This window comes from Pseudorca crassidens, chromosome 2 (genome assembly GCF_039906515.1).
Source record: "Pseudorca crassidens isolate mPseCra1 chromosome 2, mPseCra1.hap1, whole genome shotgun sequence".
Taxonomy (NCBI): Eukaryota; Metazoa; Chordata; class Mammalia; order Artiodactyla; family Delphinidae; genus Pseudorca; species Pseudorca crassidens.
In genome coordinates this window covers 82,419,043-82,441,434 of record NC_090297.1, presented here as the reverse complement: position 1 = coordinate 82,441,434, position 22,392 = coordinate 82,419,043, and the positions used below count along the sequence as shown (strand labels likewise).

General features: G+C 43.2%; 1 protein-coding gene across 2 annotated transcripts in view; it reads left to right on the top strand.

Annotated features, from left to right (window-relative positions):
• ABCA4 (ATP binding cassette subfamily A member 4) overlaps positions 1–22,392 on the top strand; it is a 143,739-nt gene that overhangs the window by 42,855 nt on the left and 78,492 nt on the right. For both annotated transcript variants that reach the window (XM_067726958.1, XM_067726959.1), the window contains 5 exons: positions 10,312–10,401; positions 12,704–12,944; positions 13,962–14,101; positions 14,763–14,879; positions 15,774–15,971. In XM_067726958.1, the coding sequence (XP_067583059.1) occupies positions 10,312–10,401; positions 12,704–12,944; positions 13,962–14,101; positions 14,763–14,879; positions 15,774–15,971 (786 nt within the window). The remainder of the gene's footprint in view (positions 1–10,311; positions 10,402–12,703; positions 12,945–13,961; positions 14,102–14,762; positions 14,880–15,773; positions 15,972–22,392) is intronic.

Genomic DNA, 22,392 nt, shown 5'->3' with positions numbered 1-22,392 from the left:
CCAATTTCTTATAATAAACCTCTTCCTATTTATATACATCCTATTGGATCTGTTTCTCTGGGGAACCCTAACTAATACACTGCCCTTAATGAGCATACCATTTCATGGAGTATCAGGCATAGAAACACTTATAGTCAATCTGCTTCTTGCTATAATGTAAGTATTCATTCATTCATCATATTCAATATGTGCCTGAATATCTACTATGTGCCTAGCACACAGACACAGTTCCTGTCTATATGGAGCTTAGAATCTAATAAGAGAGATAGATAACACATAAACAGTAGAATAATTACCAGTGGTGCAGAGCACAAGGAAGGAAGTAAAGAGGACACCTAAAAAGAACATAACAGGGCAAGGGCAAGCAAAGAAGCATAGAAAAAGAAGTATCATCTAACTCTACCATGGGGACGCTGTCTTTCACATAGATAGTGGTATCAGGAATGAGACTTGAAGGATGAAGAAAACTTTACCAGGCAGAGAAGGCGGGGAGGGGGAACAATGTGCAGAGCCAGGAGGCATGAGAAAGGGACCAACACTTTAGGGAATGTAGAATGAAGTCTGGATGCTGGAAGAGAAGCAAGAGAGAAGGCTAGAGAGGGAGCCAAGCACCAGCTCACAAGAGTCCAGGTGTGTCCAGCATGGGTATTGACCTTCTTTCCTGGAGGCAGCAGGGAGCCATGGAGGATCTTTGTGCAGGAGAAGTGACATGATTGGATTGGCCTGTTGGGTAACTCAGGCTATAGTGTGGAGGGTACATTGGAAGGAGGGAGACTAGGGGCAAGGGGACAGGAAGAAGGCTGTTCTGATAAAATGTTCTGAGACAGAAGCAAGGAGAGCCTGAGCAAAGGCAGTCTAGTGAGGAAGGAAAAAACAGGAGAGAATATTGACTGATTCGTTCATTCGTTCATTTATTTATGCATGAAAAAAAAATTTTTGAAAATTTTGTTATAGAAATAACTATAAAAGTAGAGAGAAAAATATAATGACCCCCTTGTACCCATCACCCAGGTTCAACTATTATGAACATTTGGCTATTCCTGTTTCTTCTGTTCCTTTTATTCCCTGAAGTCTTTTTTTTTTTTTTAACATCTTTATTGGGGTATAATTACTTTACAATGGTGTGTTAGTTTCTGCTTTATAACAAAGTGAATCAGTTATACATATACATATGTTCCCATATCTCTACCCTCTTGCATCTCCCTCCCTCCCACCCTCCCTATCCCACCCCTCCAGGCGGTCAAAAAGCACTGAGCCGATATCACTGTCCCATGCGGCTGCTTCCCACTAGCTATCTACCTTACGTTTGTTAGTGTATATATGTCCATGCCTCTCTCTCGCCCTGTCACAGCTCACCCTTCCCCCTCCCCATATCCTCAAGTCCGTTCTCCAGTAGTTCTGTGTCTTTATTCCTGTCTTACCCCTAGGTTCTTCATGACATTTTATTTCTTAAATTCCATATATATGTGTTAGCATACGGTATTTGTCTTTCTCTTTCTGACTTACTTCACTCTGTATGAGAGACTCTAGGTCCATCCACCTCACTACAAATAACTCAATTTCGTTCCTTTTTATGGCTGAGTAATATTCCATTGTATCTATGTGCCACATCTTCTTTATCCATTCATCCGATGATGGGCACTTAGGTTGTTTCCATCTCCTGGCTATTGTAAATAGAGCTGCAATGAACATTTTGGTACATGACTCTTTTTGAATTTTGGTTTTCTCAGGGTATATGCCCAGTAGTAGGATTGCTGGGTCATATAGTAGTTCTATTTGTAGTTTTTTAAGGAACCTCCATACTGTTCTCCATAGTGGCTGAAGCAATTCACATTTCCACCAGCAGTGCAAGAGTGTTCCCTTTTCTCCACACCCTCTCCAGCACTTATTGTTTCTAGATTTTTTGATGATGGCCATTCTGACCGGTGTGAGATGATATCTCATTGTAGTTTTGATTTGCATTTCTCTAATGATTAATGATGTTGAACATTCTTTCATGTGTTTGTTGGCAGTCTGTATATCTTCTTTGGAGAAATGTCTATTTAGGTCTTCTGCCTATTTTTGGATTAGGTTGTTTGTTTTTTTTGTTTTTGAGCTGCATGAGATGCTTGTAAATTTTGGAGATGAATCCTTTGTCAGTTGCTTCATTTGCAAATATTATCTCCCATTCTGAGGGTTGTCTTTTGGTCTTGTTTATGGTTTCCTTTGCTGTGCAAAAGCTTTGAAGTTTCATTAGGTCCCATTTGTTTATTTTTGTTTTTATTTCCATTTCTCTAGGAGGTGGGTCAAAAAGGATCTTGCTGTGATTTATGTCATAGAGTGTTCTGCCTATGTTTTCCTCTAAGAGTTTGATAGTTTGTGGCCTTACATTTAGGTCTTTAATCCATTTTGAGCTTATTTTTGTGTATGGTGTTAGGGAGTGATCTAATCTCATACTTTTACATACACCTGTCCAGTTTTCCCAGCACCACTTATTGAAGAGGCTGTCCTTTCTCCACTGTACATTCCTGCCACCTTTATCAAAGATAAGGTGTCCATATGTGCGTGGGTTTATCTCTGGGTTTTCTATCCTATTCCATTGATCTATCTTTCTGTTTTTGTGCCAGTACCATACTGTCTTGATTACTGTAGCTTTGTAGTATAGTCTGAAGTCAGGGAGCCTGATTCCTCCAGCTCCATTTTTCGTTCTCAAGATTGCTTTGGCTATTCGGGGTCTTTTGTGTTTCCATACAAATTGTGAAATTTTTTGTTCTAGTTCTGTGAAAAATGCCAGTGGTAGTTTGATAGGGATTGCATTGAATCTATAGATTGCTTTGGGTACTAGAGTCATTTTCACAATATTGATTCTTCCAATCCACGAACATGGTATCTCTCCATCTACTTGTATCATCTTTAATTTCTTTCATCAGTGTCTTATAATTTTCTGCATACAGGTCTTTTGTCTCTTTAGGTAGGTTTATTCCTAGATATTTTATTCTTTTTGTTGCAGTGGTGAATGGGAGAGGTTTCTTGATTTCACTTTCAGATTTTTCATCATTAGTGTATAGGAATGCCAGAGATTTCTGTGCATTAATTTTGTATCCTGCTACTTTACCAGATTCGTTGATTAGCTCTAGTAGTTTTCTGGTAGCATCTTTAGGATTTTCTATGTATAATATCATGTCATCTGCAAACAGTGACAATTTTACTTCTTCTTTTCCGATTTGGATTCCTTTTATTTCCTTTTCTTCTCTGATTGCTGTGGCTAAAACTTCCAAAACTATGTTGAATAAGAGTGGTGAGAGTGGGCAACCTTGACTTGTTCCTGATCTTAGTGGAAATGCTTTCAGTTTTTCACCATTGAGGACAATGTTGGCTGTGGGCTTGTCATATATGGCCTTTATTATGTTGAGGAAAGTTCCCTCTATGCCTACTTTCTGCAGGGTTTTTATCATAAATGGGTGTTGAATTTTGTCAAAAGCTTTCTCTGCATCTATTGAGATGATCATATGGTTTTTCTCCTTCAATTTGTTAATATGGTGTATCGTGTTGATTGATTTGCATATATTGAAGAATCCTTGCATTCCTGGAATAACCCCCACTTGATCATGGTGAATGATCCGTTTAATGTGCTGTTGGATTCTGTTTGCTAGTATTTTGTTGAGGATTTTTGCATCTACGTTCATCAGTGATATTGGCCTGTAGTTTTCTTTCTTTGTGACATCCTTGTCTGGTTTTGGTATCAAGGTGATGGTGGCCTCGTAGAAGGAATTTGGGAGTGTTCCTCCCTCTCCTATATTTTGGAAGAGTTTGAGAAGGATAGGTGTTAGCTCTTCTCTAAATGTTTGATAGAATTCTCCTGTGAAGCCATCTGGTCCTGGGCTTTTGTTTATTGGAAGATTTTTAATCACAGTTTCAATTTCAGTGCTTGTGATTGGTCTGTTCATATTTTCTATTTCTTCCTGATTCAGTCTCAGCCGGTTGTGCATTTCTAAGAATGTGTCCATTTCTTCCAGGTTGTCCATTTTATTGGCATAGAGTTGCTTGTAGTAATCTCTCATGATCTTATGTATTTCTGCAGTGTCAGTTGTTACTTCTCCTTTTTCATTTCTAATTCTATTGATTTGAGTCTTCTCCCTTTTTTTCTTGATGAGTCTGGCTAATGGTTTATCAATTTTGTTTATCTTCTCAAAGAACCAGCTTTTAGTTTTATTGATCTTTACTATTGTTTCCTTCATTTCTTTTTCATTTGTTTCTGATCTGATCTTTATGATTTCTTTCCTTCTGCTACCTTTGGGGTATTTTTGTTCTTCTTTTTCTAATTGCTTGAGGTGCAAGGTTAGGTTGTTTATTCGAGATGTTTCCTGCTTCTTAAGGTGGGCTTGTATTGCTATAAACTTCCCCCTTAGAACTGCTTTTGCTGCATCCCATAGGTTTTGGGTCGTTGTGTCTCCATTGTCATTTGTTTCTAGGTATTTTTTTATTTCCTCTTTGATTTCTTCAGTGATCACTTCATTATTAAGTAGTGTATTGTTTAGCCTCCATGTGTTTGTATTTTTTACAGATCTTTTCCTGTAATTGATATCTAGTCTCATGGCGTTGTGGTCGGAAAAGATACTTGATACAATTTCAATTTTCTTATATTTACCAATGCTTGATTTGTGACCCAAGATATGATCTATCCTGGAGAACATTCCAAGAGCACTTGAGAAAAATGTGTATTCTGTTGTTTTTGGATGGAGTGTCCTATAAATATCCATTAAGTCCATCTTTTTAAATGTATCATTTAAAGTTTGTGTTTCCTTATTTATTTTCATTTTGGAATATGTGTCCACTGGTGAAAGTGGGGTGTTAAAGTCCCCAGCTATGAATGTGTTACTGTCGATTTCCCCTTTTATGGTTGTTAGTATTTGCCTTATGTATTGAGGTGCCCCTATGTTGGGTGCATAAATATTTACAATTTTTATATCTGCTTCTTGGATCGATCCCTTGATCATTATGTAGTATCCTTCTTTGTCCCTTCTAATAGTCTTTATTTTAAAGTCTATTTTGTCTGATATGAGAATTACTACTCCAGCTTTCTTTTGGTTTCCATGTGCATGGAATATCTTTTTCCATCCCCTTACTTTCAGTCTGTATGTGTCTCTAGGTCTGAAGTGGGTCTCTTGTAGACAGCATATATAAGGGTCTTGTTTTTGTATCCATTCAGCCAATCTGTGTCTTTTGGTGGGAGCATTTAGTCCATTTACATTTAAGGTAATTATTGATATGTATATTCCTATTCCCATTTTCTAAATTGTTTTGGGTTTCTTATTATAGGTCTTTTCCTTCTTTTGTGTTTCTTGTCTAGAGAAGTTCCTTTAGCATTTGTTGTAAAGCTGGTTTGGTGGTGCTGAACTCTCTCAGCTTTTGCTTGTCTGTAAACGTTTTAATTTCTCCATCAAATCTGAATGAGATCCTTGCTGGGTAGAGTAATCTTGGTTGCAGGTTTTCTTCCTTCATCACTTTCAGTATGTCCTGCCAGTCCCTTCTGGCTTGCAGGGTTTCTGCTGAGAGATCAGCTGTTAACCTTATGGAGATTCCCTTGTGTGTTATTTGTTGTTTTTCCCTTGCTGCTTTTAATATGTTTTCTTTGTATTTAATTTTTGACAGTTTGATTAATATGTGTCTTGGCGTATTTCTCCTTGGATTTATCCTGTATGGGACTCTCTGTGCTTCCTGGACTTGATTAACTATTTCCTTTCCCATATTAGGGAAGTTTTCAACTATAATCTCTTCAAATATTTTCTCAGTCCCTTTCTTCTTCTCTTCTTCTTCTGGGACCCCTATAATTCGAATGTTGGTGCATTTGATGTTGTCCCAGAGGTCTCTGAGACTGTCCTCAGTTCTTTTCATTCTTTTTTCTTTATTCTGCTCTGAAGTAGTTATTTCCACTATTTTATCTTCCAGGTCACTTATCCGTTCTTCTGCCTCAGTTATTCTGCTATTGATTCCACCTAGAGTACTTTTAATTTCATTTATTGTGTTGTTCATCATTGCTTGTTTCATTTTTATTTCTTTTAGGTCCTTGTTAAATGTTTCTTGCATTTTGTCCATTCTATTTCCAAGATTTTGGATCATCCTTACTAATCATTATTCTGAATTCTTTTTCAGGTAGACTGCCTATTTCCTCTTCATTTGTTAGGTCTGGTGGGTTTTTATCTTGCTCCTTCATCTGCTGTGTGTTTCTCTGTCTTCTCATTTTGGTTATCTTACTGTGTTTGGGGTCTCCTTTTTGCAGGCTGCAGGTTCGTAGTTCCCGTTGTTTTTGATGTGTGTCTCCAGTGGCTAAGGTTGGTTCAGTGGGTTGTGTAGGCTTCCTGGTGGAGGGGACTAGTGCCTGTGTTGTGGTGGATGAGGCTGGATCTTGTCTCTCTAGTGGGCAGGTCCATGTCTGGTGGTGTGTTTTGGGGTGTCTGTGGACTTATTATGATTTTAGGCAGCCTCTCTGCTAATGGATGGGGTTGTGTTCCTGTTTTGCTAGTTGTTTGGCATAGGTTGTCCAGCACTGTAGCTTGCTGGTCGTTGAGTGAAGCTGGGTGCTGGTGTTAAGATGGAGGCCTCTGGGAGATTTTCGCCGTTTGATATTATGTGGAGCTGGGAGGTCTCTTGTTGACCAGTGTCCTGAAGTTGGCTCTCCCACCTCAGAGGCAGAGCCCTGACTCCTGGCTGGAGCACCAAGAGCCTTTCATCCTCACGGCTCAGAATAAAAAGTAGAGAGAATTAGTAGAAGTATGAAGAAAGAAAGAAAGAAAGAAAGGAAGGAAGGAAGGAAGGAAGGAAGGGGAAAAGAAGGCAAGAAGGAAAGAAAGGAGGGAGGGAGGGAGGAAGGAAGGAAGGAGGGAAGGAAGGAAAAAAGAAAGAAAAGAAGATACAGTAAAATAAAATGAAGTAAAATAAAGTTATTGAATTAAAAAATAGTTATTTAGAAAAAAAAGAGGGACGGATAGAACCGTAGGACAAATGTTGGAAGCAAAGCTATATAGACAAAATCTTACACAGAAGCATACACATACACCCTCACAAAAAGAGGTAAAGGGGAAAAAATCATAAATCTTGCTCTCAAAGTCCATCTCCTCAATTTGGGATGATTCGTTGTCTAAAGGAGGGAAGGAAGGATGGAAGGAAGGAAGGAAAGAAAGAAAGAAAGAAAAGTATAATAAAGTTATTAAAATTAATTATTAAGAAAAAAAATTTTAAAAAAAACAATGGACAGATAGAACCCTAGGACAAATGGTGGAAGCAAAACTATACAGACAAAATCTCACACAGACACATACACACAAAAAGAGGAAAAGGGGAAAAAATCATAGATCTTGCTCTCGAAGCCCACCTCCTCAATTTGGGATGACTCGTTGTCTATTCATGTATTCCACAGATGCAGGGTACATCAAGTTGATTGTGGAGCTTTAATCCGCTGCTTCTGAGGCTGCTGGGAGAGATTTCCCTTTCTCTTCTTTGTTCTCACAGCTCACAGGGGCTCAGCTTTGGATTTGGCCCCGCCTCTGCCTGTAGGTCTCTGGAGGGCGTCTGTTCTTCGCTCAGATAGGACGGGGTTAAAGGAGCCGCTGATTCGGGGGCTCTGGCTCACTCAGGCCGGGGGGGAGGGAGGGGCACGGCGTGCGGGGCGGACCTGCGGCAGTAGAGGCCGGAGTTACGTTGCATCAGCCTGAGGCCCGCCGTGCGTTCTCCCGGGGAAGTTGTCTCTGCATCCCAGGACCCTGGCAGTGGCGGGCTGCACAGGCTCCCCGGAAGAGGGGTGTGGATAGTGACCTGTGCTCACACACAGGCCCCTTGGTGGTGGCAGCAGCAGCCTTAGCGTCTCCCGCCCGTCTTTGGGGTCCGTGCTTTTAGCCGCGGCTCGCGCCCGTCTCTGGAGCTCCTTTAAGCAGCGTTCTTAAACCCCTCTCCTCGCGCACCAGGAAAGAAAGAGGGAAGAAAAAGTCTCTTGCGTCTTCGGTAGGTCCAGACTTTTCCCCGGACTCCCTCCCGGCCAGCCGTGGCGCACTAACCTCCTGCAGGCTGTGTTCACGCCGCCAACCCCAGTCCTCTCCCGGCGCTCCGACCGAAGCCCGAGCCTCAGCTCCCAGCCCCGCCCGCCCCTGCGGGTGAGCAGACAAGCCTCTCGGGCTGGTGAGTGCCGGTCGGCCCTGATCCTCTGTGCGGGAATCTCCCTGCTTTGCCCTCCGCACCCCTGTTGCTGTGCTCTCCTCCGCGGCTTCGAAGCTCCCCCTTCCGCCTTCCGCAGTCTCCGCCCGCGAAGGGGCTTCCTAGTGTGTGGAAACTTTTCCTCCTTCACAGCTCCCTCCCACTGGTGCAGGTCCCGTCCCTATTCTTTTGTCTCTGTTTTTTCTTTTTTCTTTTGCCCTACCCAGGTACGTGGGGAGTTTCTTGCCCCTCTTTGGGAGGTCTGAGGTCTTCTGCCGGCATTCAGTAGATGTTCTGTAGGAGTTGTTCCACGTGTAGATGTATTTCTGTTGTATCTGTGGGGAGGAAGGTGATCTCCGTGTCCTACTCTTCCGCCATCTTCCTCTAAACCTCCCTGAAGTCTTTTAAAGCAAACCACAGACAACATTTCATCCTCACATATTTCCCTGTGTATCTCTAACATAAAAACTTACTTGTTTTAACAAAACCACAGTGCTATGATCACATCCAACAAAATTAACATTAATTCCTCAATATTACCAAATACCCAGTTATGTTCACTTTCCCTCTGATCGTTACAGCTGGTTTGTTCAGATCAAAATAAAAAAAAATAAGGTCCACAATGGCAATTTAATTGATGTGTATCTTAGATCCCCTTTCATCTGTGACAGATCTTATTGGAGATAGCTAGGAGGGAGAGTCAACAGGTCTGAGTGATATCTTGCCATTGGCACACATTTTTACCTGCTGGCTTCCTCCCTTCCTACCTGTTCTTCTCGGCAATTAAAGCGCTTTGCCCAACATACACTGAAGCTATTTTCAAGGAGTTTGAAAAGTAGTCATGGCAAGACCAAAGCCTAGGCCCAGTGTTAAGGTTAAGGAGAGAAGACTCTTCTCAGGGGTATAGTTTCACTGGTGGCTTTGCTGCTCCTTCCTCTAGAAAATTCTCCACCTGTCTGCGTTGTAGCTCTCATATGTAACAAAGCCTTTCATATTACAGTTAGAAAGTAAGCCTGAAATGTTGATGCTCCAAGAGTGTACGTACACTTATTCTTCAGTTCAGAGTCAGAGAGAATACGAGGGCTCCTGCACCTACAGCCAGGAGAGTGGAGCAGGACCACAGCTAGAAATAGGAGGCTGGGCTGCTCAAAGCCTAACTCCACCTGCTCCTCTTCTCTGCCGCAGCTGGATCAGTACACCCATCATTTAGGAGAGCCACACTGGCAAATAAAAAGGCAAGGCTCGTGGTTTGTGGTCCATAAATGCATGAATCAGAATTATATGTTGAGCTTGTTAAAATGAAGATTCCTCTCCAGGCCTACTCAAGATGCACACTTGAGTTTGAAAATCACAATCTTAAAAGTTAGAATGCAGTCCTAAAAAACAGAGGCTCGGTGATTCAATCATTTTTGAAACTATGAAGAATGAAGTTATTCATTCAGGACTTGCACTTGATTTCCGGAAAACAAGGTGTTCACCTCAGGCTCTGGGACTTGGAGCCAGCAAGCTTGTGAACTTCCACGTTCCCCACCGCGGTGGAAAACGCACAAACAGCTCTGCATCGCCGCGTGGGCCTGGGGTCACCAGAACACTGGCGTCACTTAGAGAATCGATTGCAAGGGAACTTCTCTCTCTTTAAGGCTGCCAATCGCAGCTTTAAAAAGAAAGGTTCTGGAGTTGGCCGAATCTTCCATAAGAGTGGTGCTGACAGAGGAAGAGACACAACCTGTCTGGAAAGGACATAAAGGGACAACAATGACAAGGAAGCCCGAGGGGAACAGGTGGGCACCTTCTGCACGTGGCCTTCCTTTACACCCCAGCAGCTGTGCTCTGTCTTCCTTCCTCCAGGAGCCTTGTCTGGTGTTGCTAAACCAGCAATCAGAATCACTTTGGTGTATTTAATGTCACCATGAAACTATTTGTGATTGCCTAGCTCAGCAGGGCTGAGAATAAGAACCTTTGATTTTCTCGAGTAGACGAAAGAAGTTTGTTTCTGAAAGCAATCTTTCAGAAGAGGTTCCGTGATCAAAAAGAAGGGAGGAAATATTTTTCAAGCATACAGGAGATCAGATAGCACCCGTGTATATATGTAGAACTACATATATATACTATATTTTTAAAAATATTTTTTCCTATAAATTACAGCTTCCCAAACTCCTGGACAGCAGTTCTCAAGGTATCAATCTGAGATCGTGGGGAAGAATATTATCTGATATGTCGCCAAGAATTCAAGAAGTAAGTGGCTTGATGATAGTAATATAATTTCATTATATCTTTCCACCATTTTATCACACTTATTACGTCCGATAATTTAATTGTACCTCAGACCTGTTCAAGGAGAAATACATTTGATCTTTCCATCTAGCAATTTCAAAAACCTGTTCATATCCTTAATTATCTGTGCTCCTGGGTCGGAGGCAGTAAGAAAGGAACTGTTCGTCTAATTTCACACCTAGAAAGAAATAACACTCTGTCTGGTGTAGCAGATTATTAGTGGACTGACAGCTGAATCTAAGTCTTTCCACTCTTTTCTGATGTGATCCAATATTCTATTATGCTCTTGAAATCCACATAAATCTATACCATTAATAGTAATCGCATACACTTACACAGTGCTTACAGGCACTAAGTGTCTTACATACATATTACATACTCATTTCATCACAAAGATAGTGACTTTTTGTGTTGTTTTGTAAAAGATGCGCACAGTTTAATCAAACGCCAAGCCTTCACCCATATATAAAATGATTCTCCACTCAACAGATGAGAGGTGCTGGGGTCATAATGATGAAGAGACAGATATGGTCACTGCCTTGTGAAATGTATAGTGCAACAGGGAAGAGAGATGTGAAATGAACAATTATCTTCAAGTGTAATGAGGATTATGAAAGAGAGGCAAAAGGGGAAATATAATTTTCCCTAAACTTTTTTTCCCCTCCAGTATTCTCAGCTGACTTGGGCTTTGCCAACCTGGAAAACTGCATGGTTAGAATCTCTCCTCATAAAACTAAGCTCAGCCTGCGCAGAGTGCCGTGCAGGGAAAGTTAGAGAAGGGCCCATTGTGCTGATGGCCACCTGCTGCAGGGGGAGTCTGTGTTTAACATTCTTTTCTTCATAAGCATTTTAAAAATTCATATCAGTATAATAGGGTTGAAGTTGCTAGAGAACTTTTTTTTAATCTCCAAAGCATATTAAAGCTCTTAATTCCATGTGGGAGTTGCAGAAGGTTTCTTGTCTGTCTAGATAGCAAGTCTAGCATTCGTGACTGGGTTGACGCAGATGGCCCAGTTTATGTTAACTAATACTAGACTGTTTGACTCTGGAACAGCCCCTTCATCTCGGAGCGCTTTGATTAAATGAGCAACATAATAATGGTAGTAACCCCTTACAAGACTGTCATAAGACTTAACTATTGTTGAAGCAGTTTGAGATTCCATCTTTATTATTGAAGCCTAGACTGCGATTATAGGCATGACTCAATATGTGGATTCTACATGGCGCTCAGCAGTTTCAGAGAGCAAGTGTTGGCATGTGGACAGAGAGGAGATGACCGGTAAACATCACTTATTGCAGTGGGAGAACTGTTTTCAGTCTCACCTGTTTGAATCCTAATGGTTTTTTTTTTTTTTTCTAATGGTTTTTTAAATCCCCAAGTGCCTTTGAGAATAAGTAACCAAGTGTGTTTTGGGAATAAAAGCAGCATGATTTTTATTTTGTATTTTCCTTTAAAGTCAAATGGTATTATGGGAACTGAGACCCTGGCAACTCTGGCAGCCCTCAACTTAGTTCTCAGCATTTTAGATCTACCTTCAGAAAACAAGGCCACTGAGTGCCACCAGTACCAATATGGAGAGATGACCACCAGCCTCTTCTTAGTTTGGTGAAGAATTTAAAAATAGTTTTCCCAAGAATGGAGACTTCATCTGTTCTATATTTGCTTAGATCTTAAAACACACACACACACACACAAACACTAAAAGAAACCACAAACCACACATTTCAGGGAAATGGAAGAGTTCACATTTGGTAAAGCTAAGCTAATAAGAAGATAATTTTCCAAATATAGAAAGCTAAATTCTAAATTATTTGGCCAAAGAAATTTGCCCCGACTTTGCCTTTCTAGGACAGAGCTACTCCTCTATTTTATTTCCCAGTTTTCCAGTAGCTCCATCTTGGTAGGATAACAGAACCTAAGAACTGACTGGTAGAGAATTATTCTCTATGTTTCCCCAAGGACACATTCCCAAGGAATTCAAACTAAATGGACTGGAAAAGAGAAATAATATTGAAATACTTTGGAGGTTAACTCTTTTATTTTCTTTAAGGCTCATCCTAGTTTCCTCCTAGGCCCTGAGCGGATGGCAGTAGATTTTATTTCACAGCTGGATTAAGGATTGCTAAGCATATATATGTTTTCTTTCAAACCTGGAAATCAAATGCCTATGCAAAGGTCTCCCCAAACTTTGGAGCTTTGACTTCACAGTGGATTGTGACTCTGACTACCTTAGCATAACCTGAAGCCTTTGCCTTGCCATAGTTCATCCACCGACCAAGTGTTCAAGACTTGCTGTGGGTGACCAGGCCACTCGTGCAGACTGGAGGTCCAGAGACGTTCACACAGCTGATGGGCACCCTGTCTGACCTCTTGTGTGGCTACCCAGAGGGAGGAGGCTCTCGGGTGTTCTCCTTCAACTGGTACGAAGACAATAACTATAAAGCCTTCCTGGGGATTGACTCCACAAGGAAAGATCCTATCTATTCTTATGACAAAAGAACAAGTAAGTTTTCTAAATCCTGCATATAAATTGGCTTCTGATGTTGGTTAAGCTGATGGGTTAACACTTCCAGGTGAAATTAATCCTGGGGTTGATTTTCCCTTGGTCTTGTTGAAGGGCCTTGGGCAAAGAGGCTTCTCCTTCCAGAGAGTCCATTTCCCCAAGCAGGAAGCGGGTAGTGCTCATAAAGAGTTCTGGAAGTGAGCCATGGAAAGAGCTGAGACCCACTGGGAATGGGAACGGAGGGGACGTTTCCCGCTGATCTGATTGAACTAGGGTTACGTTCTAGAGGAAGAGAAAGATAAATGAGGAGGCAACCCAGAGATGCAAGCAGAGCTGGGGTCAGAAGGGCTCTGGAGAGTAAACATGGCTGTGGGATGTTTTTACAAACACAATGTAGTGAAAATCCGTGTGTGTAGTACTGAATTATTTTCCAAATGGCAAGTTGCTGGCAAGTTATCTTTCCCACCTTTCACTATTTTTTTTTTGGCTCCTGTGGGGTAAAGGAGGGTGGGGTGCGGACGAAATGCAGCTGGGCAACCCTCTAGTTAAAAATTGAAAAGAAGCAGCAAGGCACACACCAAAAGCAGCTGGGCCCTAAGACAGCCACACACAACAGAGAAGTTAAGCAGCTAATTGAAAGGAAATTATTGAGACTAAAGCTGAGATTGCAAGGGGAGGCCTTGTTTGGCCTCTTGGTCCCTTTCATCTGAGAATGGCCTCTGTTCCTTGCAATAATCATAAGCAGGCTTCTCAACCTTCCTCTAAAGCAGAAAAAAAACCACAAGGCAAGCCCCATCCTTTGTTTCTCCGATGAGGCCTTTATTGAGATGCACTGTGGCATTTTTACTTACTAATGATGAGCTTGTTATTGGTGGGGTACAGCCTATTAATTTAGGTTATTTGTCAAATCCTCCAGCGTACAGTTGAATGAGACATGTGATTTGAACACACTAATGACTATGTTTAGCTGTGAGCAACGGGGAGTTTCTGTAAAATCTGTCCCTTCTCTCCTGACAGCAACCTTTTGTAATGCATTGATCCAGAGCCTGGAGTCAAACCCTCTAACCAAAATAGCCTGGAGGGCAGCAAAGCCTTTGCTGATGGGAAAAATCCTCTTTACTCCGGATTCCCCCGCAATACGCAGGATACTGAAGAACGTAAGGTCCCAGCTGGTCTTGTCCCTTCTGCCTTCTCCTCTGGCTACCCAGTAGAATGAGAGTGTGTGTGCATGCATGTGTGTGAATGAGTGTGGTGTGTGTGTGGTGCGTGTGTGTGTGTCTGTATTTTTTACTGTGCCCTCCTGGTGGTGGGCCTCATGTTTGCTTTTTGCTAAGTGGACTCTTGGTTCCTCCCCCATCCACAGACATCATTGGAAGGCTTTGCACCAATGCCCCTGCCTGGCCCTCCCCTCTCTATGCAGCCTACAATGAGATTTTCTTCCTCACTGCCTGAATTCTATCCCTAAGGGAAGAGTTCACAGTTCTCTGAAGCCTGGCTACCCGGAACAGACAAAGATAGGGAGGAAGGGAGGAAGAGCATTTACTCACAGGGAGTCCAAATCCAGCTTTAATGAGGTTCTGAGACAATAACATCATCAATATTATGAGTACCTCTGAGATACTAAGAAATAAGATTCTGTCAATCTGGGAGGGTGGGAAATAGCTGATTGTTCTGGGAAATATCAATCAACTGAGAAAATAAAGACACTTCCGTGAAAAGCCTTCCTACATATTGAGGGTTTGTGACAGGAAAGGTACAACCAAGATTCTTTCTCACTTTTTCTCTCTCCATTCTTTTGCTGTCTCTGTCTGGTTTTAGGCCAACTCGACGTTTGAAGAGCTGGAGCGTTTCAGGAAGTTGGTCAAAGCCTGGGAAGAAGTAGGGCCCCAGATCTGGTACTTCTTTGACAAGAGCATGCAGATGACCATGATCAGAGTACGGATGGTATTAGAGGTCGGGAGGCGGGGGGAGGAGAAAGGCCAGGAAAGTTCCATTTGTTTCCTTTGCCCAATAGAGGGTTAATCACCCCTGGAGTTAGACCAAAATATAATAAGCACCAGTTTTGGAAGCTGTCATCATGTGGAATCACCGGCTTTGGGTGGGGTATAGGTTTCTGAAACTCTGGGGAAATGTGAAAACCACCATAAGACCAGTAACCTCCTGAGGTTTCTTCCTGTTATGAATTCACTTGAGGGCCTCACATTCAAAGGGGCATCTCCCCAAGGGGCCAGCTCTGTAACTGCAAAAGGTGGTTGAGTGTGTCTCTCTGGTCTCATTTTCAGTTTCACAAAACCAGGAGATAAGAGTCCTGCATAGCAGGGATAATTAAAAGGGAACCAAAGAAAATCCTTAAGAAAAAGAAAGCTTCCTATATGCCATTTCCCTGCCCCTCTGCCCCATCCCCACATACACGTCTCCCCTCTGTTGTAGAGACCTATGTATTGGGGGAAAATGGGGTATAGATAGATATGCCTTATGATGGAAGAAAACCCACTAGATTTTTAGGGAGGCTTAAAGTCTATCCCATTTGTTAAAAATTAGAAATGGCCTAAAAACAAGACCAAAGATCCTGTGGAATTCTTTTTTTTTTTTTTTGCGGTACGCGGGCCTCTCACTGCTGTGGCCTCTCCCGTTACGGAGCACAGTCTCCGGACGCGCAGGCTCAGCGGCCATGGCTCACGGGCCCAGCCACTCCGCGGCATGTGGGATCCTCCCGCACCGGGGCACGAACCCATGTCCCCTGCATCGGCAGGCAGACCCTCAACCACTGCGCCGCCAGGGAAGCCCTGTGGAATTCTAAATGCTATAACTGTATTGCTTCTTCCCAAGGACACCCTGGAGAACCCAACAGTAAAAGCCTCTTGGAATAGGCAGCTTGGTGAAGAAGGTATTACTGCCGAAGCCGTACTGAACTTCCTCTATAGGGGCCCACGAGAGGGCCAGGCTGATGACATGGACATCTTCGACTGGAGGGATATATTTAACATCACTGATCGCACACTACGCCTGGCTAATCAATACCTGGAGGTAAGGGCAGCAAGCCACCTGAGGGCCGCATTGGGCCCCTCCAGGACAGCCCTGTAGGTGGAACCAGAGATCCCTTAGCAAGTCAAGTGGTCTTGGGTTTCAAATCTCACTCTCCCCACTGAAGAAACAAGAATTCCCACAGCCCCCAGAGATGGATCCTGTTCTCTAACAGCTTATCCACAATTAAATAGTTCCCTCTTCACATCTTCTGCCTCCTAACAGCTCCCTGACTCCTCCTTGGCTACTCCTTCTGCCTTGTAGCTCATACAGTGTCGTGTCTGTCCTCAGCCATCTCCTGTCTGCCATTGCTTCAGTGGCTGTCCATTGGTATGTCCACCAAACCTCAAGTTCCGAGGTCCCCTTGCTTGCTGGACACTCCCACCCCCGGGTTATACAGGCACATCAGCCTCAATGTGTCCAAAACAAACTTGTATTCTCACTACCCATAAAACCTATCCTCCTTCAGCATTTCCTATCCTGATCAGAGTCCTCTGCATTTTTCCAAATTCTCAAGCTAGAGGTTTAAGGGTCAACCTTAAATCACCTTCCACACAACAGCTCTCATTTACTGTGTAACGTTTTGCCAAGCACCGTGCTAAGCGCTTTTACGTACCTTAGCTCATTCAATCCCCTGATAGCTCCATCAAGTGTATGCTATCATCATTCCCACTTACAGGTGCAGAAGCTGAGGCTTAAAGAGTTTAAATGAGATCCCATCTCACAGCTATTAGGTAGAACAGACAGGATGCAGATCTGGTATGCCTGAATTCAGAGCCTGCTGTCCTGCCTCCTCCACTGCCTCTGTTACGTCCAGTCACTGAGCTTTGGCTCCTCATCTCTAGCTATTTCTCCTCTCCTCCTCTTGCTTGCCAGGCTCTCTGAGCCCCAGAGGCCTTGTCATCTCTCCACTAGCCTGTTCTAAAGGCTCACTCCCTGGACTCCAGGGTCCAGTCTCTGTTGGTTCAGGCGCTTCTCCACGCTGACACCAGAGTTACATTCCAAACACACATCTGCTGGCATCACTGCCACTCTTACAATCTTAATGACTCATCCTCAGGGAACACAAGTCCCTTCCAAACCTGCTCCAGCCCACCTTCCCAGCCTCTGCTCACTCATACATCTTCAGCTCTGCTCCACAGCTCCTCCCACCACCCTCAGGGACACCCCAGCTTCTCATGATTTCATCCTTTGCAAATGGCTATTTCTCTGCCTATTTGTGAGAGCCTTTTTGCTTAAGTGAAAAAGAGAATTTACTGGTTGACATAACCCAGAAGTTCAGGGGACCTAGGACACTGTGTCCTTCCATCTTACCTTTCTGCTTGCCTTGGCCCAACTTTGATCTCAGCCAGACCCTTTCCATTTGGTAGTGTGTCAGCTGCTCACAGCCCTCAGTGGTCATCTTTACCCCAAAAACTACACAGAAAGAGGGAGTGGCTTTCCCGTAGCATACATAATACTCCTAGAGAGTTCTCAAATTGGCCTGGCCACTCTACCTGTCCCCAGTCCCTCAGCAGATTGTGTACCACCACGAGGTAAGGAAGCGCAGTTAGCTTCATCTGAGTCTCATGGACTGTGCGTGATTACTATGAAGTGGGGGAGGGTATTTCTCCGAAAGAAGAAACACAAGGCAGAGAAGTCTGAAAGGACTTTTCCTTCTCCATCTACTGAGCTTCTCTTCATTCACTTTTTGAGACTTAGCTCTCAAATGTCACTTCTGCTTCGACATAGGTTTAGTCACTCACTCCTCTGTGCATCCCTGGCCCCCTCTTTACATCTCTTTCAGACCGTATTCAAGTTAGACTCAAGTTAGCGGTTAACATGTCCGTCTCTGGCAGATCAGCAGGCTGGAGTTATCAGAGTCAGGGAGCCCATCCTAGTTATTTTTGAATTCTCGACCTCAAACTTCCAGGGAACATCTCCACCTGAGGGCTTATCACACCTACCATTGGGCCTCATGTCATATAGAACCATTAGCAGGTAGAAGATGCTCTGGGCAATAGGAGAGGGAATTAAGCCAGTGGCCCCCAAGAGCACGCCCCTCTCCCCAGACTCCTTGGTCCTGAGGATAACTAACTCGTGAGAAAAAGCCCGGCACCTGCTGTCACCACAGTGCTCTTAAAGACTCCCTGCTGCCCTTGGTGCCACCAGAATTTCCCCGGAGTGTGTGATGCTCCCTCTCCAGAACCATGGAAATATCGGCACAGGCTCTCTAGGTGGCGTTTCAGAAGGGGTCAGGTGTGGCAGCAGCACGACCAAAGTTCAGCTCATTACAAGGTGATTCCCAACTTGTCTGAAGACAAGAATGACCATGGGTGCTTTTTACAAAACAGATTTCTGGACACAAACCCAGATCAACTGACTCAGAATTCCCAGGGAAGAGGCCTGGTAATCTGTATTTTTACAAACCTGTTAGATTGGTGGGAGCTTGGAGTCCCCTTGTACGATTACTCAGTTGACATCGTCTTCTTCTCACGGTGCCTCTACCAGCTAAGTCCCCATCCCTGGCCATGCCCGCCACCATCCACCACTGTGCTTATAATATAGGCAGGATTTTTTAGATGGGGTGCAGATGGAGGCAATCTCTTCCTTTATTCTTGCAGAATAGAGTTCAGTGGGTCTCACAATATTTTTGTGAGGTACTACGTATCAGTATAAAGAATACTTCTTGTCTTAGGTTTGACTTGACATTTGCACGGTGATGTAAAGGGCTTGTTTCCTTGAAGGCTCATTTTTTCCATGTAGCTTGTGCTTAATGTAGCACCAAGCACCCAGCAGATACTTAGTATATATTAAATGGTTAAGAATTCAGTCTCTGGAGCCAGACCACCTGGGCTCAAATCACTGCTAGTTGTGCCTCAGTTTCTGCATCTGTAAAGTGGGGATATTAATAATACTTACCTAATAGGCTTGCTATGAGAATTAACTGAGTTAATTCATGCAAAGCACTTAAGACAGTGCCTGGCATTTAGTAAGCACTTAATAAATATTAACTTTTTAGTAAAATTCAAACAAACAAAAAATACTGTTTGGGAGGAGGAGAGTGGAATTAGTGAAATCAGGCCCAGCCACTGAGCCACTCCTGGTGCTCCTCTAGGGATTACAAAACTGCTAATCGCATCTCACATAAGCCACCAACACTTCCCTAGGGCCTTGCAATCCCATTAGCCCAGCGAAATGCTCCTAAGCAAAGGCCAAGACTGCCACAGGTCAATGGCCTGCCCCAGGGGTTCCTAAGAGGGGTTTTGATGGTGGCAGAAACCCAGCAGGTAATTATGCTGAGGTTTCTGATCTTCCTGCCCTGGGGAGCAGGGGAGCGGGAAGAAGGAGGAAAGTGATGGGGAATAAACTGAAAGGAGAAGGGGGGGAGGGGGGCTTGGGGGGGTGTCTGAAAAGCGGTGAGGTAGAATCCAGTCATTACAACTGGTCCTGGAATTTTCTGCTTGTGTTTTGGGAAGTCTGGAGGAGCTTTGGAAACTCCCCAGCTCTCATCCTGAGGACTACTCGTAGCGGACAGGGCATGAAAACCACTTCGGGATGGCTCTAAGGGCCTCTCCGGGACAGGGCAGCAAGCATGTTCCTTCATAGGCTGTTCAAGGCTTGACTGAGCCTCTCCTTTTCAGTAATATGACTTTCATTAAAGAGCTGTGAGAACTTCTGGGCCAGCCTTGATGCCTACTTCCCTGCCTATTCCAAAAACGAAAAAAATCATTTCAGGAAAATTCAGCAAAAATACTCTAAAATGTAAATTATGTCAATTGAGGTCAGTGCTGCACTCACATGTGGTATTGAACAACAGAAGGTCCAAGAACTAAGAGCACACTTTTAAGCCTTTTGTCATTACAGGAAAGGGGAGTGATTCAGTAAGTTTTCTCTTCACCTAATAGAAGGGCTAAGTCCTCTTTCTTTCTGCTCGGGGTGAGGCCTTAGTTACTGGAAATCCACTGAGTATCCTGGAGAGTGTCCCATTCCTCCCGAGCTGCCTTGCTTGGTCATTGTGTGCCATGTTAGGCCACTGCTTGGGGCACCTTCTCACCTGCCAGTGAGGATAAATGGGCCTGGATCTCTGCCCATGAGCTACATCACTCTGGGAAAGACACTTTACCTGCTAAGGCTCAATTTTCTTATCTGTAAAATCCAGATAGCACAACAGACCTCACAGAGTTGTTGTTAAAGATAAAGTGAGTGAAGTGTGAAGGGCACTCAATACATTTGTGCCATGACTAGTTAAACCTGTGTATAAATTCTCTGCCCCCGATTCCCCATCTCTTCGGTGGGGCTGTTAGTGCCCCCCTTTCCAAGCAGCTGTGAGGATGAGATTGGAGAGGGCTGGGCACATAGTAGAGCCATTTGATGCATGGCAGCTCTTTCTATGACCCACAAGGATGTCCACCCTTGAACCACAGACCACGTGAGGAACGTAGCTTTTTCTCAGACTCACTTTGTGTAAGCATTAACCAGGATGTGAAGCCACTCTTCATATTAACCTTGTGAATTGGCTTACAATCAGGACTTTCAGTCCATTCCTGAAGGCCCAGGAGGATGTCTCTGGGGCCATTCTGGCCCTTCTGTGGACAGTGGTTCAGTGGCTCCAGAACTCCTTTTTTTTTTTTCTTACATCTTAATTGGAGTATAATTGCTTCACAATGGTGTGTTAGTTTCTGCTTTATAACAAAGTGAATCAGTTATACATATACATATGTTCCCATATCTCTTCGCTCTTGCGTCTCCCTCCCTCCCACCCTCCCTATCCCACCCCTCTAGGTGGTCACAAAGCACCAAGCTGATCTCCCTGTGCTATGCGGCTACTTCCCACTAGCTATCTATTTTACATTTGGTAGTGTATATATGTCCATGCCACTCTCTCACTTCGTCACAGCTTACCCTTCCCCCTCCCCATATCCTCAAGTCCATTCTCTAGTAGGTCTGTGTCCTTATTCCTGTCTTACACCTAGGTTCTTCATGACATTTTTTTTTTCTTAGATTCCATATATATGTGTTAGCATATGGTATTTGTCTTTCTCTTTCTGACTTACTTCACTCTGTATGACAGACTCTAGGTCCATCCACCTCACTACAAATAACTCGATTTTGTTTCTTTTTATGGCTGAGTAATATTCCATTGTATATATGTGCCACATCTTCTTTATCCATTCATCCGATGATGGGCACTTAGGTTGTTTCCATCTCCGGGCTATTGTAAATAGAGCTGCAATGAACATTTTGGTACATGACTCTTTTTGAATTATGGTTTTCTCAGGGTATATGCCTGGTACTGGGATTGCTGGGTCATATGGTAGTTCTATTTGTAGTTTTTTAAGGAACCTCCATACTGTTCTCCGTAGTGGCTGTACCAATTCACATTCCCACCAGCAGCGCAGGAGTGTTCCCTTTTCTGCACACCCTCTCCAGCATTTATTGTTTCTAGATTTTTTGATGATGGCCATTCTGACTGGTGTGAGATGATATCTCATTGTAGTTTTGATTTGCATTTCTCTAATGATTAATGATGTTGAGCATTCTTTCATGTGTTTGTTGGCAGTCTGTATATCTTCTTTGGAGAAATGTCTATTTAGGTCTTCTGCCCATTTTTGGATTGGGTTGTTTGTTTTTTTGTTATTGAGCTGCATGAGCTGCTTGTAAATTTGGGAGATGAATCCTTTGTCAGTTGCTTCATTTGCAAATATTTTCTCCCATTCTGAGGGTTGTCTTTTCATCTTGTTTATGTTTTGCTTGGCTGTGCAAAAGCTTTGAAGTTTCATTAGGTCCCATTTGTTTATTTTTGTTTTTATTTCCATTTCTCTAGGAGGTGGGTCAAAAAGGATCTTGCTGTGATTTATGTCATAGAGTGTTCTGCCTGTGTTTTCCTCTGAGAGTTTTATAGTCTCTGGCCTTACATTTGGGTCTTTAATCCATTTTGAGTTTATTTTTATGTATGGTGTTAGGGAGTGTTCTAATTTCATTCTTTTACATGTAGCTGTCCAGTTTTCCCAGCACCACTTATTAAAGAGGCTGTCGTTTCTCCACTGTACATTTCTGCCTCCTTTAGCAAAGATAAGGTGACCATATGTGCGTGGGTTTATCTCTGGGCTTTCTATCCTGTTCCATTGATCTATCTTTCTGTTTTTGTGCCAGTACCATACTGTCTTGATTACTGTAGCTTTGTAGTATAGTCTGAAGTCAGAGAGCCTGATTCCACCAGCTCCATTTTTCGTTCTCAAGATTGCTTTGGCTATTTGGGATCTTTTGTGTTTCCATACAAATTGTGAAATTTTTTTTTCTAGTTCTGTGAAAAATGTCAGTGGTAGTTTGATAGGGATTGGATTGAATCTGTAGATTGCTTTGGGTAGTAGAGTCATTTTCACAATGTTGATTCTTCCAATGCAAGAACATGGTATATCTCTCCATCTATTTGTATCATCTT